This window comes from Coenobita brevimanus, chromosome 110 (genome assembly GCF_032717465.1).
Source record: "Coenobita brevimanus isolate Jiangsu-jjx chromosome 110, ASM3271746v2, whole genome shotgun sequence".
Classification (NCBI taxonomy): Eukaryota; Metazoa; Arthropoda; class Malacostraca; order Decapoda; family Coenobitidae; genus Coenobita; species Coenobita brevimanus.
This window is the reverse complement of record NC_137063.1, coordinates 27,244,353-27,264,004: the sequence shown is the minus strand read 5'-3', so window position 1 is coordinate 27,264,004 and position 19,652 is coordinate 27,244,353. Positions and strand designations below refer to the sequence as shown.

General features: G+C 41.4%; 1 protein-coding gene across 1 annotated transcript in view; it reads right to left on the bottom strand.

Moving 5' to 3' along the window:
- Positions 1 to 19,652, bottom strand: part of msps (msps cytoskeleton-associated protein 5) — a 608,635-nt gene that overhangs the window by 363,844 nt on the left and 225,139 nt on the right. Inside the window, exons 15-16 of the mRNA XM_080286226.1 lie at positions 14,334 to 14,517; positions 3,236 to 3,430 (exon numbers count right to left, since the gene is read on the bottom strand). Of these exons, the coding sequence (XP_080142352.1) occupies positions 3,236 to 3,430; positions 14,334 to 14,517 (379 nt within the window). The remainder of the gene's footprint in view (positions 1 to 3,235; positions 3,431 to 14,333; positions 14,518 to 19,652) is intronic.

Genomic DNA, 19,652 nt, shown 5'->3' with positions numbered 1-19,652 from the left:
CAGGAAAGATGAGAAATATACGAAGAGAGGAATGCAGGCACAAAAAAAGAATGATAAAGGATAACGAAGAAGTAGGCAGCACTACATCAAGTGAGTGGATGATGGTCGCCTCCACCTACCACCATCCTTCAGTCACTTCCCATTATTATTTTCTCCTGGTACTCCATTACAACCCATTATGTCATCCTCAGGACCAGTGCCTACTCTTCCATGTTCTTGGGTATATCTCCCACTGCAAATTAACAATAATCATAGTAATAATAATAAATAATAATAATAATAATAATCTATCTATCTATCTATTGCCAGACGCCTCAATCCCGTTTGGGGTGGCCACAAACAAATCACCTCCAAGGCACCCTGCCCCCCGCCATTTCACTGCCCTGCTCCCAACTCACACCCCACTCTCTCCACCCCACCCCTCCATCTCATCCTCGGCCTCCCCCTCCCTCTTCCCCCCTCCACCTCACTCACATACACTCTCTTCGTCAGTCTTTCACCCTCCATCCTCTCCACATGGCCAAACCACCTCAGTGTGTTCCTCATAACGCTTCCTATCACATCCACATCAACACCACAACGCTCCTTTATATCCTCATTCGTCAGTCTGTCTCTCCACGTGACTCCACAGGCTCCACTTAAATAACTCATTTCCACTGCTCTCACTCTTGACTTGTGTCCTTCCAACAATGTCCAAGCTTCACTTCCATATGTTAGAGTTGGTATCACAATACTGTCATGTAGTAACTTTTTCACTTCCATGCTCACTTCCCTGTTTCTTATCACTGGTTTCAAAGAACCAGCAACCTTTCTTCCCTGCTGTATCCTTTCAAGCACTTCACCCTCCAAACCTCCATCCTTACTCATCACACTACCCAAGTACTTAAATATACTCACATTTTCCAATTCCTCACCATCCAACCTCGTTGTACATTTACTAACTTCACCTCTCTCAAAGACCATCACTTTACTCTTCCCTACATTCACCATTAGATTCCGTTTCTTGCACACTCTCCCAAACTCATCCACCAAGCCTTGCAGCTCCCCTTCATCTTCACTCAACAACACAGTATCATCTGCAAACAACAGTACAGGGAGTTTCCAAACACTATCCTCTCTCACCAGGGCCACTCCAACATCCACTACCCTACCTTGTACCTCTTTTATTACCCCATCCATGTACAGATTGAACAACCATGGAGACATGACACATCCCTGTTTCAAACCAACTTTCAAAGAGAAAAATTCACTTAGTTCACCATCCACACGCACTGCAGCCTTCGCACCATCGTACATACTCTTCACAGCATTCAACAACTTCCCATCTACTCCATATATTCTTAACACTTTCCACAATCCTTTTCTATCCACCCTGTCATATGCTTTCTCGAAATCCATGAAAGCCGCATACAACTTCTTTCCCTTCTCTAGAAACTTTTCCACTAAAGATCTAAGAATGAATATCTGAACTACACAACCTCTTCCCTTCCTAAAGCCTCCCTGTTCTTCTCCAACTAATTTCTCTGTTCTTTCTCTAACTCAGTCTATAAGTATCCTACCATACACTTTTCCTATTATACTAAGAAGACAAATGCCCCTATGATTACCACACACATCTTTTTCCCCTTTTCCTTTGTACAAGGGAATAATTATACCTGACTTCCAATCCTCCGGGACTCTACCTTCCTCCCAGGCCAATCTGCACATCTTCCACATCCATTCTACTACTATCTCTCCCCCATGCTTCAGCATTTCACCACACACTCCATCAATTCCTGGGGCTTTCCCCGATTTAACTTTCTTCATTGCTTCCACAACTTCTATCCTACTGATTTCTTCCTGTCTTCTCACCTCCCTCCTTCTCCCAACCATTCCCCAGCCACTTATACTCGCATTACTTCCATCCTCTACGTTCAACAATTCCTTAAAGTGTTCTCTCCATCTGTTCACTTTTTCTCCCTTCTCCACTAGTAATCTACCATTTTTATCTTTCACTCCCCTGCTAACTTCACTTCCACCCTGTCTTACTCTTTTCACTTCTCTCCAGAACATTTTCTTACAGTCCCTCCACTTTACACTCAAATTCCTTCCAAATTCCTCATCCACTCTCTTCTTACTCTCTCTTACTAATCTTTTCACCTCTCTCTTTCTTTCCACATATAACTCTCTCTTCCGCCTCTCAACTTCTTCCACGCCCCTGTTTCTCATCCATTCATTGTATGCTTTCTTCTTTTGTGCCACAGCCTGTTTCACCTCTTCAGTCCACCACGCTGTTCCTTGCACCCCCCTCCGTCTTCTCTTCCTTCCACACATCACATCACATGCTGCACATATTTCTTCTGTAAATATCTTACACACACCTTCCACGTCTTCCATCTGCTCCAATTCATATTTGCCCAATCGTTCCTCCACTTCTCTCTTATACTCTGCCTTTTTCTCATCCTCTTGTAACCTTTCCACTCTCCTTGCAACTACTCCTTCCTCTCGTCTTTCCCTTCTTCTATTCCTCCATCTTACTTGAATCCTAGTTCTGGCCACCACCAAGTAGTGGTCAGAAAGTCCACTCCCCCAACCTCTATACACTCTTGCATCCTTTACACATCTTCGCATCCTTTCATCCACACACACATAATCAATCATTGCCTTCCTTTCATTCAGTTCACCACCCACCCTTCTCATCACTCGCCATGTATACCTGCAGATCATTTTATGCCTGAAGAGGGTATTGGCTATCACCAACCCCCTCCCAGCACAAATGTCCACTAACGCACTCCCATTCTCATCTATCTCAGCAGGCACACCCCACTCACCAACTATTCCATCCACCTTCACATTCCCAACTTTACCATTCATATCACCAATCAAAAACACTCATTCCTTCCAAACTTTTCCATGCACACTTCCACATTTGTCCAGAACTCTTCTCTCACTCTTCTAGCACGATCTTGCGTTGGTGCATACACACACACAATCGCCCACATTTGTATTCCAACTTTCAACTTTACCTACACAATCCTTGACCCAACTGATCAATACTGTCTTATGCTCCTCTTCCATCTTTTTATTATAATAATAATAATAATACTATAATCACAAAATAATCAGTGAATTGAACAAGCTAAGTGTTTCACTGACAGCTGCATTTTCCCTGCACATATCATGTTTATTTGAGGTGAATGAGAAAAAGCTGTTAAAAAAAAAAAAAAATAAAAAAAATAAACTTTAATCCCCTCACCTTCCAGTTCTTATCAGCCAACTCGCTGAAGAGAGCGGAGGTGAGCTGCTCATTGATGTTGACCCGCGGCACCATATCTTGGACATTGATGGTGGCTGGCCGGGCATCAACAGTGTCATCTTCATCACCATCACGGTCCTGGCTCCCTCCATGTTGTATGCCTCGAGTCGGTACCGGTGGTGACTGACCATTTAACTGTTCACATTGAAGTGATCATTAGCCACTGGCTCATCTTTCCAAGACGTGTGTGTGTGTGTGTGTGTGTGTGTGTGTGTGTGTGTGTGTGTGTATTTACCTAGTTTTTTTTTACCTCGTTGTGACATGAAATAAGCTATGTTCATGGGGTCCCATCTCTGTTACTCGATAATTCATATATATATATATATATATATATATATATATATATATATTTTATATATATATATATATATATATATATTTATATATATATATTTATATATATATATTTATATATATATATATATATATAGACCCAACGTTGATTAACTTCGCTTATCGGACGGGAAGCGGTGTACTCAATGTGGCATGGCCGTTGGCTATATTTATATATATATATGTATATATATATATATATATATATATATATATATATATATATATATATATATATATATATATATATATATATATATATATATATATATATACTACGCAGAAGGAACCAAAGGCCATAAGCCCACAATAAGTGTTCCTTCCAAGAGAAAAACAAAATACAAGAGAGAGCCAATTTCAAGATCCGATCATTTCAAGATGCCTGGACATACCGTGTTTGAAAGACTGGAGATTGTAGGAAGCAGGAAATACAGACTGAGGGAGACAGTTCCAGAGTTGACCTGTTGCATAAATGAAGGACTGGGAGTATCGGTTAACTCTCGCGTTAGAGAGCTGAACAGAAAAGGGATGAGAGTTTCCTGCTAGACGGGTGCTACGCGCCCGTCGTAGAGGTGGAGAAATGCAAGCAGACAGTTCAGAGGAGCAATGACCATTGAAGTAGCGACAGAAAAGAGATAAAGGTGCAACAGTGCGGCGAAGAGACAGAGGTTGAAGGGGGCCTGTAAGAGGAGGAGAGTTAATGAGGAGAAAAGCCTTTGACTCCACCCTATTATGAAGAGCTGTATGTGGGGAGCCTCCCCACACACGCGAGTTGTACTCCACACAGGGGCAGATAAAAACCCTGTATAGAGTCAACAATTGTGCAGGGGTAAAGAAGGAACGGAGTCAACTTAGCACACCTAATCTCTTGGAAGCAGATTTTACAAGAGATGTAATATGATCTTTCCAAGATAAGACCCAAATGAATGAAATCCCAAGCATGTTCAAGGATGATGCAGGATTAAGCTGAAGTTTTCAGACTGGATGATCTCTCTGTCCAGGCTATTCCACTGGTCTATGCATCTATACAGGAAACTATATTTCTTGATATCCTTCAAGCAACTTGGCTTTCTGAGTTTCATCCCATGTCCTCTTGTTACTCTCCCATCCCATACAAACAAATCTTTTGTCAATTTTTTCTACTCTCATCCTGGCCCTGAACACTGCAATCACGTCGCCTCTCTCTCCTTCTTCTAAGGAAGACACGTCTAGTTTTTTCAGTCTTTCCCTGTACGACGGATCAGCCAGGCTAGGGACCATTTTGGTTGCTGTTCTTTGTATTCTCTCGATCTTGTTAATATCTTTCGTTTTATGTGGGGACCACACTACTGCTGCATATTCCAATCTGGGGTGGATCATGGCCAATATCAATTTCTTCATCATCTCCTCATCCATGTAATGAAATGTTACTCTTATGTTTTTCACGAGATTATAGGTCTCTCTACCTATCTTGTTAATGTGTTTCTTAGTGACAAATTCTTCTGGCCCAGCACTACCAAGACCTTCTCTTATCTTCTCCTGCTTTTGTGATTTGTTCCTTACCAATCAAATACAGGTGGCCCTCCACATTTGCGGGGGTTAGGGGACACAGACCCCCGCGAATGAAGGTTTTCCATGAATGTTTGCTGCACCCTCCCATAAATACCTCTACAGCCGCAAATCACCCCCTATGAGCAAGTGTGAACATACTGTACCTAATAAACCATTCCTGGGACCTGAAAGCAGCATAAAATATCATAAATGGCAACACACCAACTGCATAAAAAGTTTAATAACAAATTAGTGTTTTGGTGCGGGCCTGGTTTGGCGTGAAATAACCCGAAAGCGTCCGCACTGCTACACTTTGCAGCCGCAAATAGAATCTTGGCTCCAGAGGGGAAATCTGCGAACCTGCGAGACCCGCAAAAGTTGAATTCGCGAATGTGGATGGCCACCCGTAATAATGTGATGGTCTCTTGGTACTTTTGCCCATTTCCAATATTTTACATTTTTTTGCAATGAATTTCATTTCCCATGTCCGGCTCCAATCATGAATCCTGTCCAGGTCCTCCTGCAGCATTTTACAGTCTTCTTCAACTTCTACTCACCTCATGATCTTCACATCGTCAGCAAACAGACTTGCATAACTGTTCATTCCAACTACCATATAGTTTACGAACATCATAAAAATTACAGGCACCAACATCGAGTCCTATGGGGCTCCACTTGTTACTGCCCTCCATCCAGACATCCTGTCTTTTATTACTGTCCTCATTTGTCTGTCTCTCAAGCGGTCCCTCATCTGCTCTACAGGTTCCCCTTCAGTCCTCCTACGAGTTCCAATTTCCACATTAGTCGCTTGTGGAGTACCTTGTCAAAGACTTTCTCCAAATCTAAATACACAAAATCCACCCAATTATTTCTCTCCTGTACCACACCTATCGCCTTTGAGTAGAAGCTCAACAATCCAGATATTTTATTCATCTGTCTTTCAGGAATCTCTCGCACAGTTTTGCAAGCACACTAGCAAGGGACACTGGTCTGTAATTCAGGGGTACTTCCTTGTTCCCTCCCTTATAAATTGGTACCACATTAATTCCCAAAGCACCTTCCCTTCTTCCAGAGAACACACAATTAAACCGTATATCTTATCCGCCATTTGTTCTCTGCATTCCATTAGTATCCAATTAGAGATCCCATCTGGTCCTGGGGCCTTCCTCACAGCTTGAGTTTCCAGTAATCTGAATACTTCTTGCACTTCAACCTTTACATCTTTTAACACTAGGCTACAATTCTAATCACTCCCTCATCCTCCAATAGTGAAGACTGATTGGAGGCATTTGTTCATTACTTCAGGTTGCATAATCACATTGCTAAAGACATCTCCTTCTACTTCCAGCTCATTTAGTCCTTCCTTTTGTTCCAATTTGCCACTAACAAACCTGTAAAACAATTCAGGTTCTTCCTTACATACATTAAGTATACCTTTTCTGGAGCATCTTTCTTCCTCTCTAAGTCTTCTAATCCTTTTATATTCTTCCTTTGTTCTACCATTACTTCTCTTTCTCCATTTGTTCCATGCCTTATCCCTTTCTTTTTTTGATATCATACATCTTTTGTTAAACCAGTCATTTCTCCAGTTCTCTTTCCCACTAACTTTTGGCACATACTTTTCCACATCCGTATTATACAAGTCTAGGAAGATATCCCATTTCTTCTCGATCTCTTGTTTCTCAAAATTCTCCCCAATCTGCTTCTTTGAAAAATTATCTAAATCCTGTAAAGTGTGCTTTTCCAGAGCTGTATCTTCCATGCCTGTAGAGTTCATCTCTTGTCTCCCCATTTCCTTCTCTTGTTTTGAACTCCATCACTACATGGTCACTTCTTCCTATAGGACACAGATATTTCAGAGACTCAGTTGCATCAGGTTCTTTGGTTAGAATTAAATCTAGTCTTGCTGGTGTCTCATCCTCCCTAAATCTTGTCTCTTCTTTGACCCACTGGGTCATTACATTATCCATTGCCACATTTAATAATATACTGCCCCAAGAATCTTCACTACTTCCTAAGTCCCACTCTTCCAAGTTTACCTCTTTACAATTGTAGTCCCCCATCATGATTATGTTATTACTTTCCTCAATCATTTTCTGCAGGTATCTAACCATGTCTGACAACATCTCCTGATATTTCTCCTCAATCCATGCCCTTGTCTTGGGGGGACATATGCTACTGCAATGTCTCTCTTGTCGTTCCCTCTGGTTACTATTACCATGTTCTTCACTTCAGCCATACCTTCTCCCAGTTCCACATTATCCACATTTAGGCTGATTTTCACTGCTATCATCACTCCTCCTCCCATTTCTTTTTTTTTCCTCTCTTTTTTCCATAGTTTGAATTTCCCTTTTCCCATTTGGATTTCAATATTCTCTCTTAGCTTCGTCTCTACAAAGCACATATTATCTGGCTCACTTACCCTAAAGAAATCGTCTATTTCTAGCCTTGCTGGGATCAGACCATCTATATTAGCAAATGCCATTTTCAATCTTTTTGCACTATTTTTTATTCTGTCCTTCTCTCGCCCCCTCTCCTTTGGTCCACTTCCTCACTTTCTGATTCATAACTCTCCAATAGAACTCTGTCTTTTCTTCCCCCGTTCTCCTGTCGTGATTTTCCTTCGCTTCCTTAAGTTCCTTCAATATATATATCCATCCATTATCCAATCCTACATTGCCCCATGAGGAGCGTAGGAGCCCGGGGCTACGCAGTTGGTCCCGAAATTTAAGATGAGAGTGACCAGCCTCACTCATCCCTGAGTGGCATTACATGAGCAATCAACTCCAACCACCCCTTGGATATAAACCTTCACCGGCTCAATCCAACTGGAGCGCAGTAATTACTCACTAAACCACTAGGCGCCAAAATTTGGCTATATGGTTACCACCCAGCGTTGTAAATGGTTTCCTGGTGTACAGGAAACCATTTGGCTTGTCACTCAGTATAGAGTCACCCACAGGCAGAAGGAAAAGGAAAGAATGAAGGAATGGAAGACAGAAGAGGAAGTGTAAAGTTACCCATGGGCAGAAGGACAAGGAAAGAATGAAGTAAAGGAAGACAGAAGAGGATGGAAGGAAAGAAGGATGGAGGAGAGGAAAGGCCAGACACCCGACAGCAGCATTACATCGAGTGAGTGGATGGTGAGCGCCCCCATACAGTGGAATCTCAAATTTCGATTGGCATAGGTACCTAAAAATCACCGCAAAATTCAAATAATCAAAATTTAAACTGAACTTCTTATGGGAAAAATTAGTTTGGGTTCGGGGCCTCCGAATTTAACTACCTAAAATCATGATTTTTTGCCCACACCCCCTGTAAACTTTATAAACTATAACTGTGGTTAAGTCACTGTAGTTCTGCATTGTATTGCCATACTGTCAGCAAGTGTATACTTAGTGTATTTCTGCCCTTTCCTGTATTGCCATTTCTCCTTTGGCTGCGAAGATTTTGAGAAGCCAGGCTGCTCTCATCCATTACCACTACTACCCGAAGAACCACTCTTGCTTGCCATCTTGAAACAGGTAAGTTGCAACGAAAATACAACTAAAATACATACAACTAAATTGCAGTGAAATGCATGTCCACATATGGAAGGAACAGGAGAAAGTGCAGCACTTGGCTGTAGAGGGCTGTCTGCTGGCAGGACAGTCGCAAGATGGCCGCCGACAACAGAGCATCGCCTTGCACATGGCTTGTTGTTGTTGGTGCCTACTCCCATCCAGAAGCTCTTGTCCTTAAACAACATGACTATTTTTTCTCTCAGTCTCTATTGTTCATTTCTATGTTGCTCCTTATATTCATAATGACCGTACTTCTCTTCATTTCAGTATGCTGCCTACTGTACAGAATCTGCTACCACCTGTAATTCATTTTGTTTTAGTATTTCTACTACTGATTCTCTTCCTCTAATTTCTCGTTATATCTCTGAGTTATTAAAGTACACTCAACCCCCTGCTATCGCGCCTAATTGGTCACAGGAAACGCGCGTGATAGCTGAATACGTGATAGCTGAACTGAACAATCAATGGGAAAATTTCTAATTGGTTTTTCGGTGGCCCATTTTTCTAACTTTATGCCTGCGATTTCCTACCAATCTCTCCTCCAACATGAAATAATGCATTATTATATTAATAATAAAAGTATAATGAATAAATAAACAACATAAAAGGCCATCAAACTTTTATAAGGATTTAAGGCTTGGGTGGTTTGATGGGTTCCGAGGCTTGGGAGTGGCTTAATTGCTGCCAGATCTCTTTAGCTGTCTCCATGATTTCTTAGTGTCCACAGTTAAAGGGGATATCACACGGAACATCGTATCAGGAACGGCCGAAGAAGTTTTAAGTGGAACAAAACTTGCACGCTATCACACACGTTCCTCATACTGTTGCCAGAGCCCTGTCTCAGTTGTAAACACATGATTACGTTATCGACATCACAGTTTTCTCGGCATAGGAAACATTAACTCTTTATATGGGTTTCAAAACGATTGATATTTATTCTAAAATACGGTATTAATAAATATTCAGTTAGGATAAATTTCAATGCTGTAATACGATATATTCTTTCAAGTCGAATGGGTTTTGTTCACACTGTTTTGCCCGTCATATGCTTGGCAGGAATCCGTTCAGAGAATCAGATGCATTCCAAATGCCCGTGGTATCGTCGGCAATTTTACCACGTTACCGTTTCGATTAACCAACGTATCCTCGGCAAACCTCTTTTGAAGTGCAGTGTGAATAAGTTTCGTTTAGCTTGTCTTCAAACTTGATGCGTGATAGCGGTCTTGGGGTGCGTGATAGCATGTATGGTTGTGCATTTGACGTGTGCGCGATAGCAGATAAACGTGATAGCTAAACGTGTGATAGCAGGGGGTTGAGGGTACTGATTAGTTAATAATAAGTATATTTACAGAATGACAGGGAATCATCCAGGGTGCGAATTGTCCTGACGGGAAATCGTCCATGTTTTGACGGGGAATTATCTGACAGGCGAATTGACTTGACAGTGAATTGTCTTGGAACCATATCATCATATGCTTCATGTACTGTATGAATAAATGATGTTGATTTTCATTCTCTTCTTGACACATGTCACATACGATATTAGGTTAGGCTCATACTTTTCCTTATAATTTTCCTTCACTTTCAGCATTTTGGTTCACATCAAAAATATTATCTTTGCTTGTTTTGGTTGGAGTCTGGCCCTGAAAGCACATGTCACATACAATATTACGTTAGGCTTATATTTTTTCTTATAATTTTCCTTCACTTCTAGCATTTTGGTTCACATCAAAAATATTATCTTTGCTTGTTTTGGTTGGAGTCTGGCCCTGAGAGCATCGAAATACACGACTTTGCATCGAAAAGTAAGGTAGGCAGACCACTCCAAAATGCATCGAAATTTGATTCATCAAATTCTAAACGGTCGAAATTTGAGATTCCACTGTATATATATATATACAGTACGACCTCACTATAACGGACTAATTGGGGCCCAAACCATACCGAAAAATGCAAAATTCCGATAAAAGCGACATCCGGACTTCCCCCTCCTAATCTAGACTTTGTTCGATATATCAGACATTAGTCCGGATCACATGAACGGTTTTTAAACTGTTTTGACTACCAATGCTGTGCTGTGCTGTGCTGTGCTGTGCTGTGTCATAATTTCACTACATTAATCAAATGCTATAACATATATAATAATACTGTATTGTACACTGATAAACATGTCTCTTATTTACCTTATTGTGGTGAACATAGCTGAACTGGTCAGGTAGTCTGGACTGCTTCTGGCTTTATCAGACTTTTTCCGATATATAGAAATTAATCCGGTAGCTCCTAGAGTCCAATAAAAGTGAATTCCAGTCTATTGAAGTCTGTTATATCGAGGTTTTACTGTATATACAGTAACACCTTACTATAACAGATTAATTGGGGTCCAGGCCATTCCGAAAAATGCGAAATTCCGATAAAAGTGACATCCGGACTTTCTCCAACGTATCAGACATTAGTCCACATTGCACCAATGGTTTTTAAACTGTTTTGACTACCACTGCGGTACTGTACTGTGTTATACCTTCACTACAATAATCAGTTGGTATAATATATATAATAATACTGTACTGTACACTGAAAAACATGTCTTTTATTTACCTTATTCTAGTGAACACAGCTGAACTGGTCAGGCAGTCCGGACTGCTTCTGGCTTTATCGGACTTTTTCCGATATACAGGAATTTAGTCCGGTAGCTCCTCAAGTCCGATAAAAGCGAATTCTGGTCTATTGAAGTTTGTTATATTGAGGCTTTACTGTGTGTATATATATATATATATATATATATATATATATATATATATCACTCTCATCTTAAATGTCGGGAGCAACTGCCTAGCCCCGGGCTCCTACGTTCCTCATGAGGCAATGTAGGACTGGATGATGGATGGATATATATATATATACGTGTATATATATATATATATATATATAAACATGTTTTCAGTAAAAAACAATAAGTTTTGAGCTTATTTACAGTTTCCAAGCATTTTTAGTGGTATATGTGGTATATATTGAAGCTTTATGGTCAGGTGAACTTAGGAAATACCAAGAAAATATAAAACAGGTACAGTAAAAGTCCTGTAATCCGAATGGCAGGGGATCGAGGGTCTTTTAGACTACTGGCTTTTTTGGACTATTGGGAGGGACCCCTGAAAATGTTAGCAATATGCACATTCATGATCACTAATTTCTGAACAGGGGTGCCCCCTTCCTATCCCTGCACACCCTGAAAAGAAAGGAGGGGGGCGGGGGGCCAAAACAAGTTCCACCCTCTTCTATCCCAGCTCCCAACCCTCCCCCATACCCCTACCCAACCTCCCCCACTTGTCATTATTAACTGGCAGTTTCATCCCAAGCTGAATTGATGCTTAACACTCTTGGTCCCACTACTAATACAAACACAGAACACTAGGATATGTTAAAAGTATATAACTATCAACATGCTGCGGAGAGAAATTAACCCGCCGCGTGCCAGCTATTATTAGCCCTATGGGTTGCCTCCCTGCCAGCCATTTTTCGACTTTTTTTGGGGGGACTAAAATGATAGATTTTTATTTGAAAACAACGAATTTCACCATTAAAATGCTCACCAAAGCTCAGAAATGGGTTTTATTGGGTCCTGCATACTTGTATACAGGTATAGCCGCTCTCTCACGCTCACCACGTAAGTGAGAGAAAGTCGTTTTCTATGTGAGGTATACTTGGGTACTTATGCTAGGAAGGTATAGCAATGTTCAGTACACTTTTCTGATTACTTATTACTTCAACATCTATCGCAATTTGCGTGTCTTTCTCACTGTGAATGCATTATCTTACACTAACTTGAAGATAGGTACAACCTGACTTCACTATGTACAGTCCTGGCACTTACAAGAGGGTTTTTACAACTATATAGTCCTTACACTTACAAGAAAATATTTACAACTTACACTTACGTGAAAATATTTACAAAATGCCTTCACTATGTACAGCACTGGGTGAGGCACACAAGCAGAGTGAGGCAGAGCGAGCGTGAGGAGGACAGCAAGTGAGTGTATGGCCTTGACAGCCTGAAGCATGGTAGAGGAACAGTTACCTTACATGCCTGCCAATTTTTACCCGCGAATCTTGAAGAATGAGGTCACAGTGAATTTTTTTATTTTGAATAATTTTAAAACAGCACTGGCACTGGCCGTGGATTTATGTCAGACCGTTTTAAAACGGCACTGGCACACAGCGGGTTAATGCATTATGACATTGACAGTAAAACATAAATGTTAACAACAGTAACCACAGGCCTCATGTGTTCAGTGTACTGCTTTGCACGCAAACGCATGCGCGCGCACACACACACACGCGCACACACACACACGCGCACACACACACACACACACACACACACATGCACCCAATGCAAGCAGCCTGGGACGGCCATTGTTAACTTTTTTGTTTTACTGTCAATGTTATAATGCATTAATTTCTTGCTGCAGGGTGTCGATAGTTCTATTCTTTTTACATATCCTAGTGTTTTATGTTTGTATATTAGTAATGTGACATGAGTGTAAAGTATGAGGTTAGCTTGAAGTGTAACTGCCAGTTAAGAATGATGAGTGTGGAGCTGGGCTGAGTAGGGGTATGGAGGAGGGTTGGGATCTAGGGTAGAGGTGGGTGGAGTTTGTTTTGTCCCTCCCCCCCCCCCTCCCGTCTTCCTTGAATATATAGGGGTACGAAAACAGCACCCCTGAGCAGAAATTAGTGATCGTGAGTGTGCACCATCATTAAATAAACACTTAAAATGATATTGGTTATTGTTTTATGCACTGAAAATGTAGAGAAGTGTAGATGAATAGTTGCAAGCTGGTACATCAAAGTCCAAGAACAAGTCCAAATCAGATTAATCCTTAAATAAAGCCATGAAAAATTCGAAAAAAGGCCAGAAAAATTCAAAAAATTTCACCTTAAAAAATTAGGAGTATTGGGATTTTCGGATTATTGGTTGCTGGACTGGAGGACTTTCACTGTACTTTCTTTTTCTGGTGGAAAAAGGGACTCTTTCAGGAACCTACCGGAAATTGCATACGGTAGTCACAGGGTTAACTTGACAGTCTCTGGACTAACTATCGTATAAGTATAGATATTATGAAGCCCTTATATGTGGACAGTTATGCACGTGAGGTGGAATGAGGATTCCAGGAACCTGAAAGATGAGTGAATGGGCATGTTTCCTGACTAGTTCTCCCTCTTCCCCTCCACCCCTTAGATCTTACTTTCCTCCATCTATGGGTAGGAAACAAAGGCATCATGATGACAATGACAATAATAATAAGAAAATGTAGGGATGGGGTAAAAAAAAAAAAAAAACAGTAAAACAGTGAAAGATGAAACTGGAAGAATAATAACAAATGAAAGTGAAATAAAGAGATGATGGAATGAAAATTCAGAAATGTTGAAGAATGGAAAAAATGAAAACAAAGCAGTGGTATGACACGTTTTGGTGGTATGCTGAAAAAGTGTAACACTGGAAGAGATGAAGAATACCCTAAAGTATGGAAGGCATGAGGTGTTGAATGCAGCAAGAATAAAATAAGAAATATGTCATTGGATTCATGAGGCTTTACACAGTATCAAACTCTTACTCTTTCAAATTCTGCATCAATCAGCTGTAAAAGAGAAGCCTTCTCATCCTCAAAGAAGACCCTGAGTGTGGGTCCCATGTAGAGGTAGATGGTGCCACAGAGGGTGATGCCAGCCGTTCTTACCCCGGGGTTGGTGTGTGCCAAGGCCTTCTTGATATCACCAATCAGGGCTTTGGGTTGCAGTCTGCAGATAGAAAACGAATTACTGTACATGTCTATCTATCTATCTACAGTAATCCCTGTACTCACTGGACGTCCACTTTCCGCACTCCCCACTTACCGGACATTGTGGGCCTGAACCTTCGAAACCCAAAAATGGTCAAAAAAAGAAAGAAAAAAAAAAATCCAAATTTTTCCCCACCCATAACATGAAATTGCTGCGCGGCGCCGAACAGCTGTTTACACCACAGCCCCTTCAACCCTTCCTTCCTCCCCCCTCCCCAGTCAGGGTTGCCATTTGGGGTATTTTTCATTACCAAATGTGGGCCCATTTGGTACTGAAAAGTTCGTTTGGTAGTGAATCAGCACGATCCATTACCAAACAGATTTTTCACATGTACGAAGATATAGAGAATGGAGATGGTGGACTGTCTGCTCTCTCTGATTAAAATGGTAGCATACATAGTGCAAAAATAAACATGCTGTTGAATATAAGGAGAGTGATTATTTCCATTTGCACATATAATTAGTGAAGAATAAATGCTTCCTTTAAGAATTTGGTAATCTATCTATCTATCTATTGCCAGACGCCTCAATCCCGTTCGGGATGGCCACAAACAAATCGCCTCCACGTCGTCCTGTCCCCCGCCATTTCACTGCCCGGCTCCCAACTCACAACCCCCCTCTCTCATATACCTCTCCACCCCATCCCTCCATCTCAACCTCGGCCTCCCCCTCCCTCTTCCCACCTCCACCTCACTCACATACACCCTCTTCGTCAGTCTTTCACCCTCCATCCTCTCCACATGGCCAAACCACCTCAGTGTGTTCCTCATAACGCTTCCTATCACATACACATCCACACCACAACGCTCCTTTATATCATCATTCGTCAGCCTGTCTCTCCTTGTGACTCCACAGGCTTCTCTTAAATAACTCATTTCCACCGCTCTCACTCTTCACTTGTGTCCTTCCAGCAACGCCCAAGCTTCACTTCCATACGTTACAGTTGGTATCACAATACTGTCCTGTAGTAACTTTTTCACTTTCATGCTCACGTCCCTGTTTCTTATCACTGCTTTCAAAGAACCAGCAACCTTTCTTCCCTGCTGTATCCTTTCAAGCACTTCACCCTCCAAACCTCCATCCTTACTCATCACACTACCCAAGTACTTAAACGTACTCACATTTTCCAATTCCTCACCATCCAACCTCGCTGTACATTCACTGACTTCACCTCTCTCAAAGACCATCACTTTACTCTTCCCTACATTCACCTTTAGCTTCTGTTTCTTGCACACTCTCCCAAACTCATCCACCAAGCCTTGCAGCTCCCCTTCATCTTCACTCAACAACACAGTATCATCTGCAAACAACAGTACAGGGAGTTTCCAAACACTATCCTCTCTCACCAGGGCCACTCCAACATCCACTACCCTACCTTGTACCTCTTTTATTACCCCATCCATGAACAGATTGAACAACCATGGAGACATGACACATCCCTGTTTCAAACCAACCTCCAAAGAGAAAAATTCACTTAGTTCACCATCCACACACACTGCAGCCTTAGCACCATCATACATACTCTTCACAGCATTCAAAAACTTTCCATCTACTCCATATATTCTTAATACTTTCCACAATCCTTGTCTATCCACCCTGTCATATGCTTTCTCCAAATCCATGAAAGCCGCATACAACTTTCCCTTCTCTAGAAACTTTTCCACTAAAGACCTAAGAATGAATATCTGATCTACACAACCTCTTCCCTTCCTAAAGCCTCCCTGTTCTTCTCCTACTAATTCCTCTGTTCTTTCTCTAACTCTGTCAATAAGTATCCTACCATACACTTTTCCTATTATACTAAGAAGACAAATGCCCCTATGATTACCACACACTTCTTTTTCCCCTTTTCCTTTGTACAAGGGAAATAATTATACCCGACTTCCAATCCTCCGGCACTCTACCTTCCTCCCAGGTAATGAAAAGTTGAATTTGGTAATGAAAATTGAGAAGTTTGATAATGTGCCCGACCTAAGATCTGGCAACCATGTCCCCAGTTAATGCCTAGCCATTATCAAGGGTGGATGGTTATTGTAATGAATGCCGCACGTGCTCGTTCTTGTGAATAAACAGTGAATAAACTGCATTATCTCGTCACTAGACCACATGGGAATTTACAGTGTTGTGCAGTGTTAAGAAATTAGAATTTAGAGTGCAAAGGAGTATGTGTGGAGTGCAAAGGATTACATGTGGAGTGCAAAGTGGTGATTGAAACTGGCATGGAGCAATTAAGAGCAGAATGTGCAATGTTAAACAATTATAACTCACAGTGCAAAGAATTAACTGTTGCACAACACTGGATTACTGCAAGTGCTTCAAGAGCACTATCACAACTACCAGAGCGTAAAAGGAGGCGGCCAGAGACGTGCTGTAAGTACCCTGTACACTTTTAAATATTTTCCATAACCACTTCTAATTACACATTCTCTGGTTCCTTTTCATTTATTTCATGCTTTATTTATTTTTATTTTTTTTTATTTTTTAATGCGAGGAAGAAGGAACCAAAGACCATGAACCCGCAATAAGAGTTCCCTCCAAGAGAAAAACAAAATACAAGAGAGAGCCAAATGCAAGATCCACTCATTTCGAGATCCCTGGACACACTGCGTGAACAGAGTCTTAAACAGGTTTAAATAGGTGTTATGCATGTCCGGTACCGAGTTATTTATGTGGCTTTCAAAGTTAGGCTGGGTTAGGGTCCTTAAGTACCAGTCCAGGAGGCAGGGGCCCACTATCCGGAAGGACCCACTTTTCGGACATGCCTTTGGCTCTGTTACGTCGGACAGTGGAGGGATTACTGTATTGCCCGATGCCTTAATCCCGTAAGGGGTGGCCACAAACAAATCGCCACAATGTCGCCCTGTCCAATGCTGCTTCACTGCTTTGATCACAGCTCACACACCCCTCTTTCATATACCTCTCCACTCCATCCCTCCATCTCATCCTCGGCTTCCCTCTCCCTCTCCCCCCCTCCACCTCACTCGCATACTCTCTCCTCGTTAGTCTCTCACTCTCCATCCTCTCCACATGGCCAACCACCTCAATGTATTTCTAACGCTTTCCATTACATCCACATCCACGCCACAGTGCTACTTCACTGCCTCATTCTTCAGTCTTGTCTCTCCATGTAACTCCATACACACCTCTCAAATAAATTATTTCCACTGCTCTCACTCCTGACTTGTGTCCTTCCAACAAGGTCCAAGCTTTACTTCCATACATTAGAGCTGGTATCAACAATACTGGTATGCAGTGACTTTTTTATTTCCATGCTCACCTCCCTGTTCCTTATCACTGCTTTCAAAGAGCCAGCAACCATTCTTCCTTGTTGTACCCTTTCAAGCACTTCATCCTACAAACTTCCACCATTACTCATCACACTACCCAAGTACTGTACTTAAACACACGCACATTTTCCAATTCCTCATCATCCAGCCTCACTGTATATTCAGCAACTTCATTCCTCTCAAAGACCATAACTTTACTCCTCCCTACAATCACCTTTAGAATCCATTCTTACATACACTCCCAAACTCATTCATCAAGCCTTGCAGTTCTCCTTCCTCTTCAGTTAACAATACAGTATCATCAGCAAACAACAGTACAGGGAGTTTCGAAACACTGCCCTCTCTCATTAGGGTCACTCCAACATCCACTGCCCTACCTTGTACCTCTTTTATAACTTCATCCATAAATAGACTGAACAATGATAGGGACATGACACATCCCTGTTTCAATCCAAAACTCAAATAGAAAAATTCACTCAGTTCACTATCCATATCCACCGCATCCTTAGCACTCTCACACATACTTGCCACAGCATTAAACACCTTCTCATTTACTCCGTATATCTTTAATACTGGTATTTTCTACATTCCTTGTACATACACCCTGTAATATGCTTTCTCCAAATCCATGAAGGACACATACTTCTCTCCCTTCTAAAAAAAAATTTCCACAAAAGACCTAGGATTGATCATCTGATCTGCACAACCTCTTCCCTTCACAAAACCTCCCTCTTCTCCAAGTAATTGCTCTGGTAATTCCATAACTTGGTCAATAAGTATCATACCATATACTTTTCTATTACACTAAGAAGACAAATGCCCCTATGATTACCACACACTTCGTTTTCCCCTTTTCCTTTATACAGGGGAATAATTATACCTGACTTCCACCCTCCGGGACTTACCTTCCTCCCACACTAATCAGCACATCTTCCATATCCATTCTAGTACTATCTCTCCCTCATGCTTCAGCATTTCACTACACACTCCATCACATCCTAGGGCTTTTGCTCTTTTGACTTTCTTCATTGCTTCCACTACTTCCATCCGACCGATCCTTTCCTTTCTTCTCACCTCCCTCCTCCTCCTCCTCCTTCCAGCCATTCCCCAGCCACTTATGCTCACATTACTTTCATTCTTGATGAGCAACAATTCTTTAAAGTGTTCTCTCCATCAGCTCACTTTTTCTCCCATTTCCACTACCAATATACCATTTTTATCTTTCACTCCCTAACTTACTTCTTTATCACCCTGTCTAACTTTCTTTATCATCACTACCAAAACCAGAATCACCTCAGATGGCCACAGACACACATACACTAATTATAAGACAGCCAACTGGGAGGCTCTCACACCTGAAACAGAACAACACTCTGAAACATTACACAATACACCCATTGCAAACATCAACACTGCTGTGCACACTTTCAATATAATTCATCAAAATGATATCAAAAGACACATCCCTAGAGGCAACAGAAAGACCGACAATCCCAACATCACATCAGAAATTCACGGCCTCATCAGTCAATGCGACACACTACAACACTCCCCAACACCCCATACACAAGACACCGTACAACAAACACAAGAACTCAACACTCAAATAAATAAAATATCAGAGCTGGAAACACTAAATTCAAGTAATTATCTCCAAACACTTGATCATAAAACAAACATCAGCACTCTCTACAAAAAACTGAAAAGCATCACACTCTGCAATAGCAACAATACACAATCACATGCTGTCATCACAACAACAGACACCATACCTTCAAACAAACAACAAGCAAACACTCTATCAATC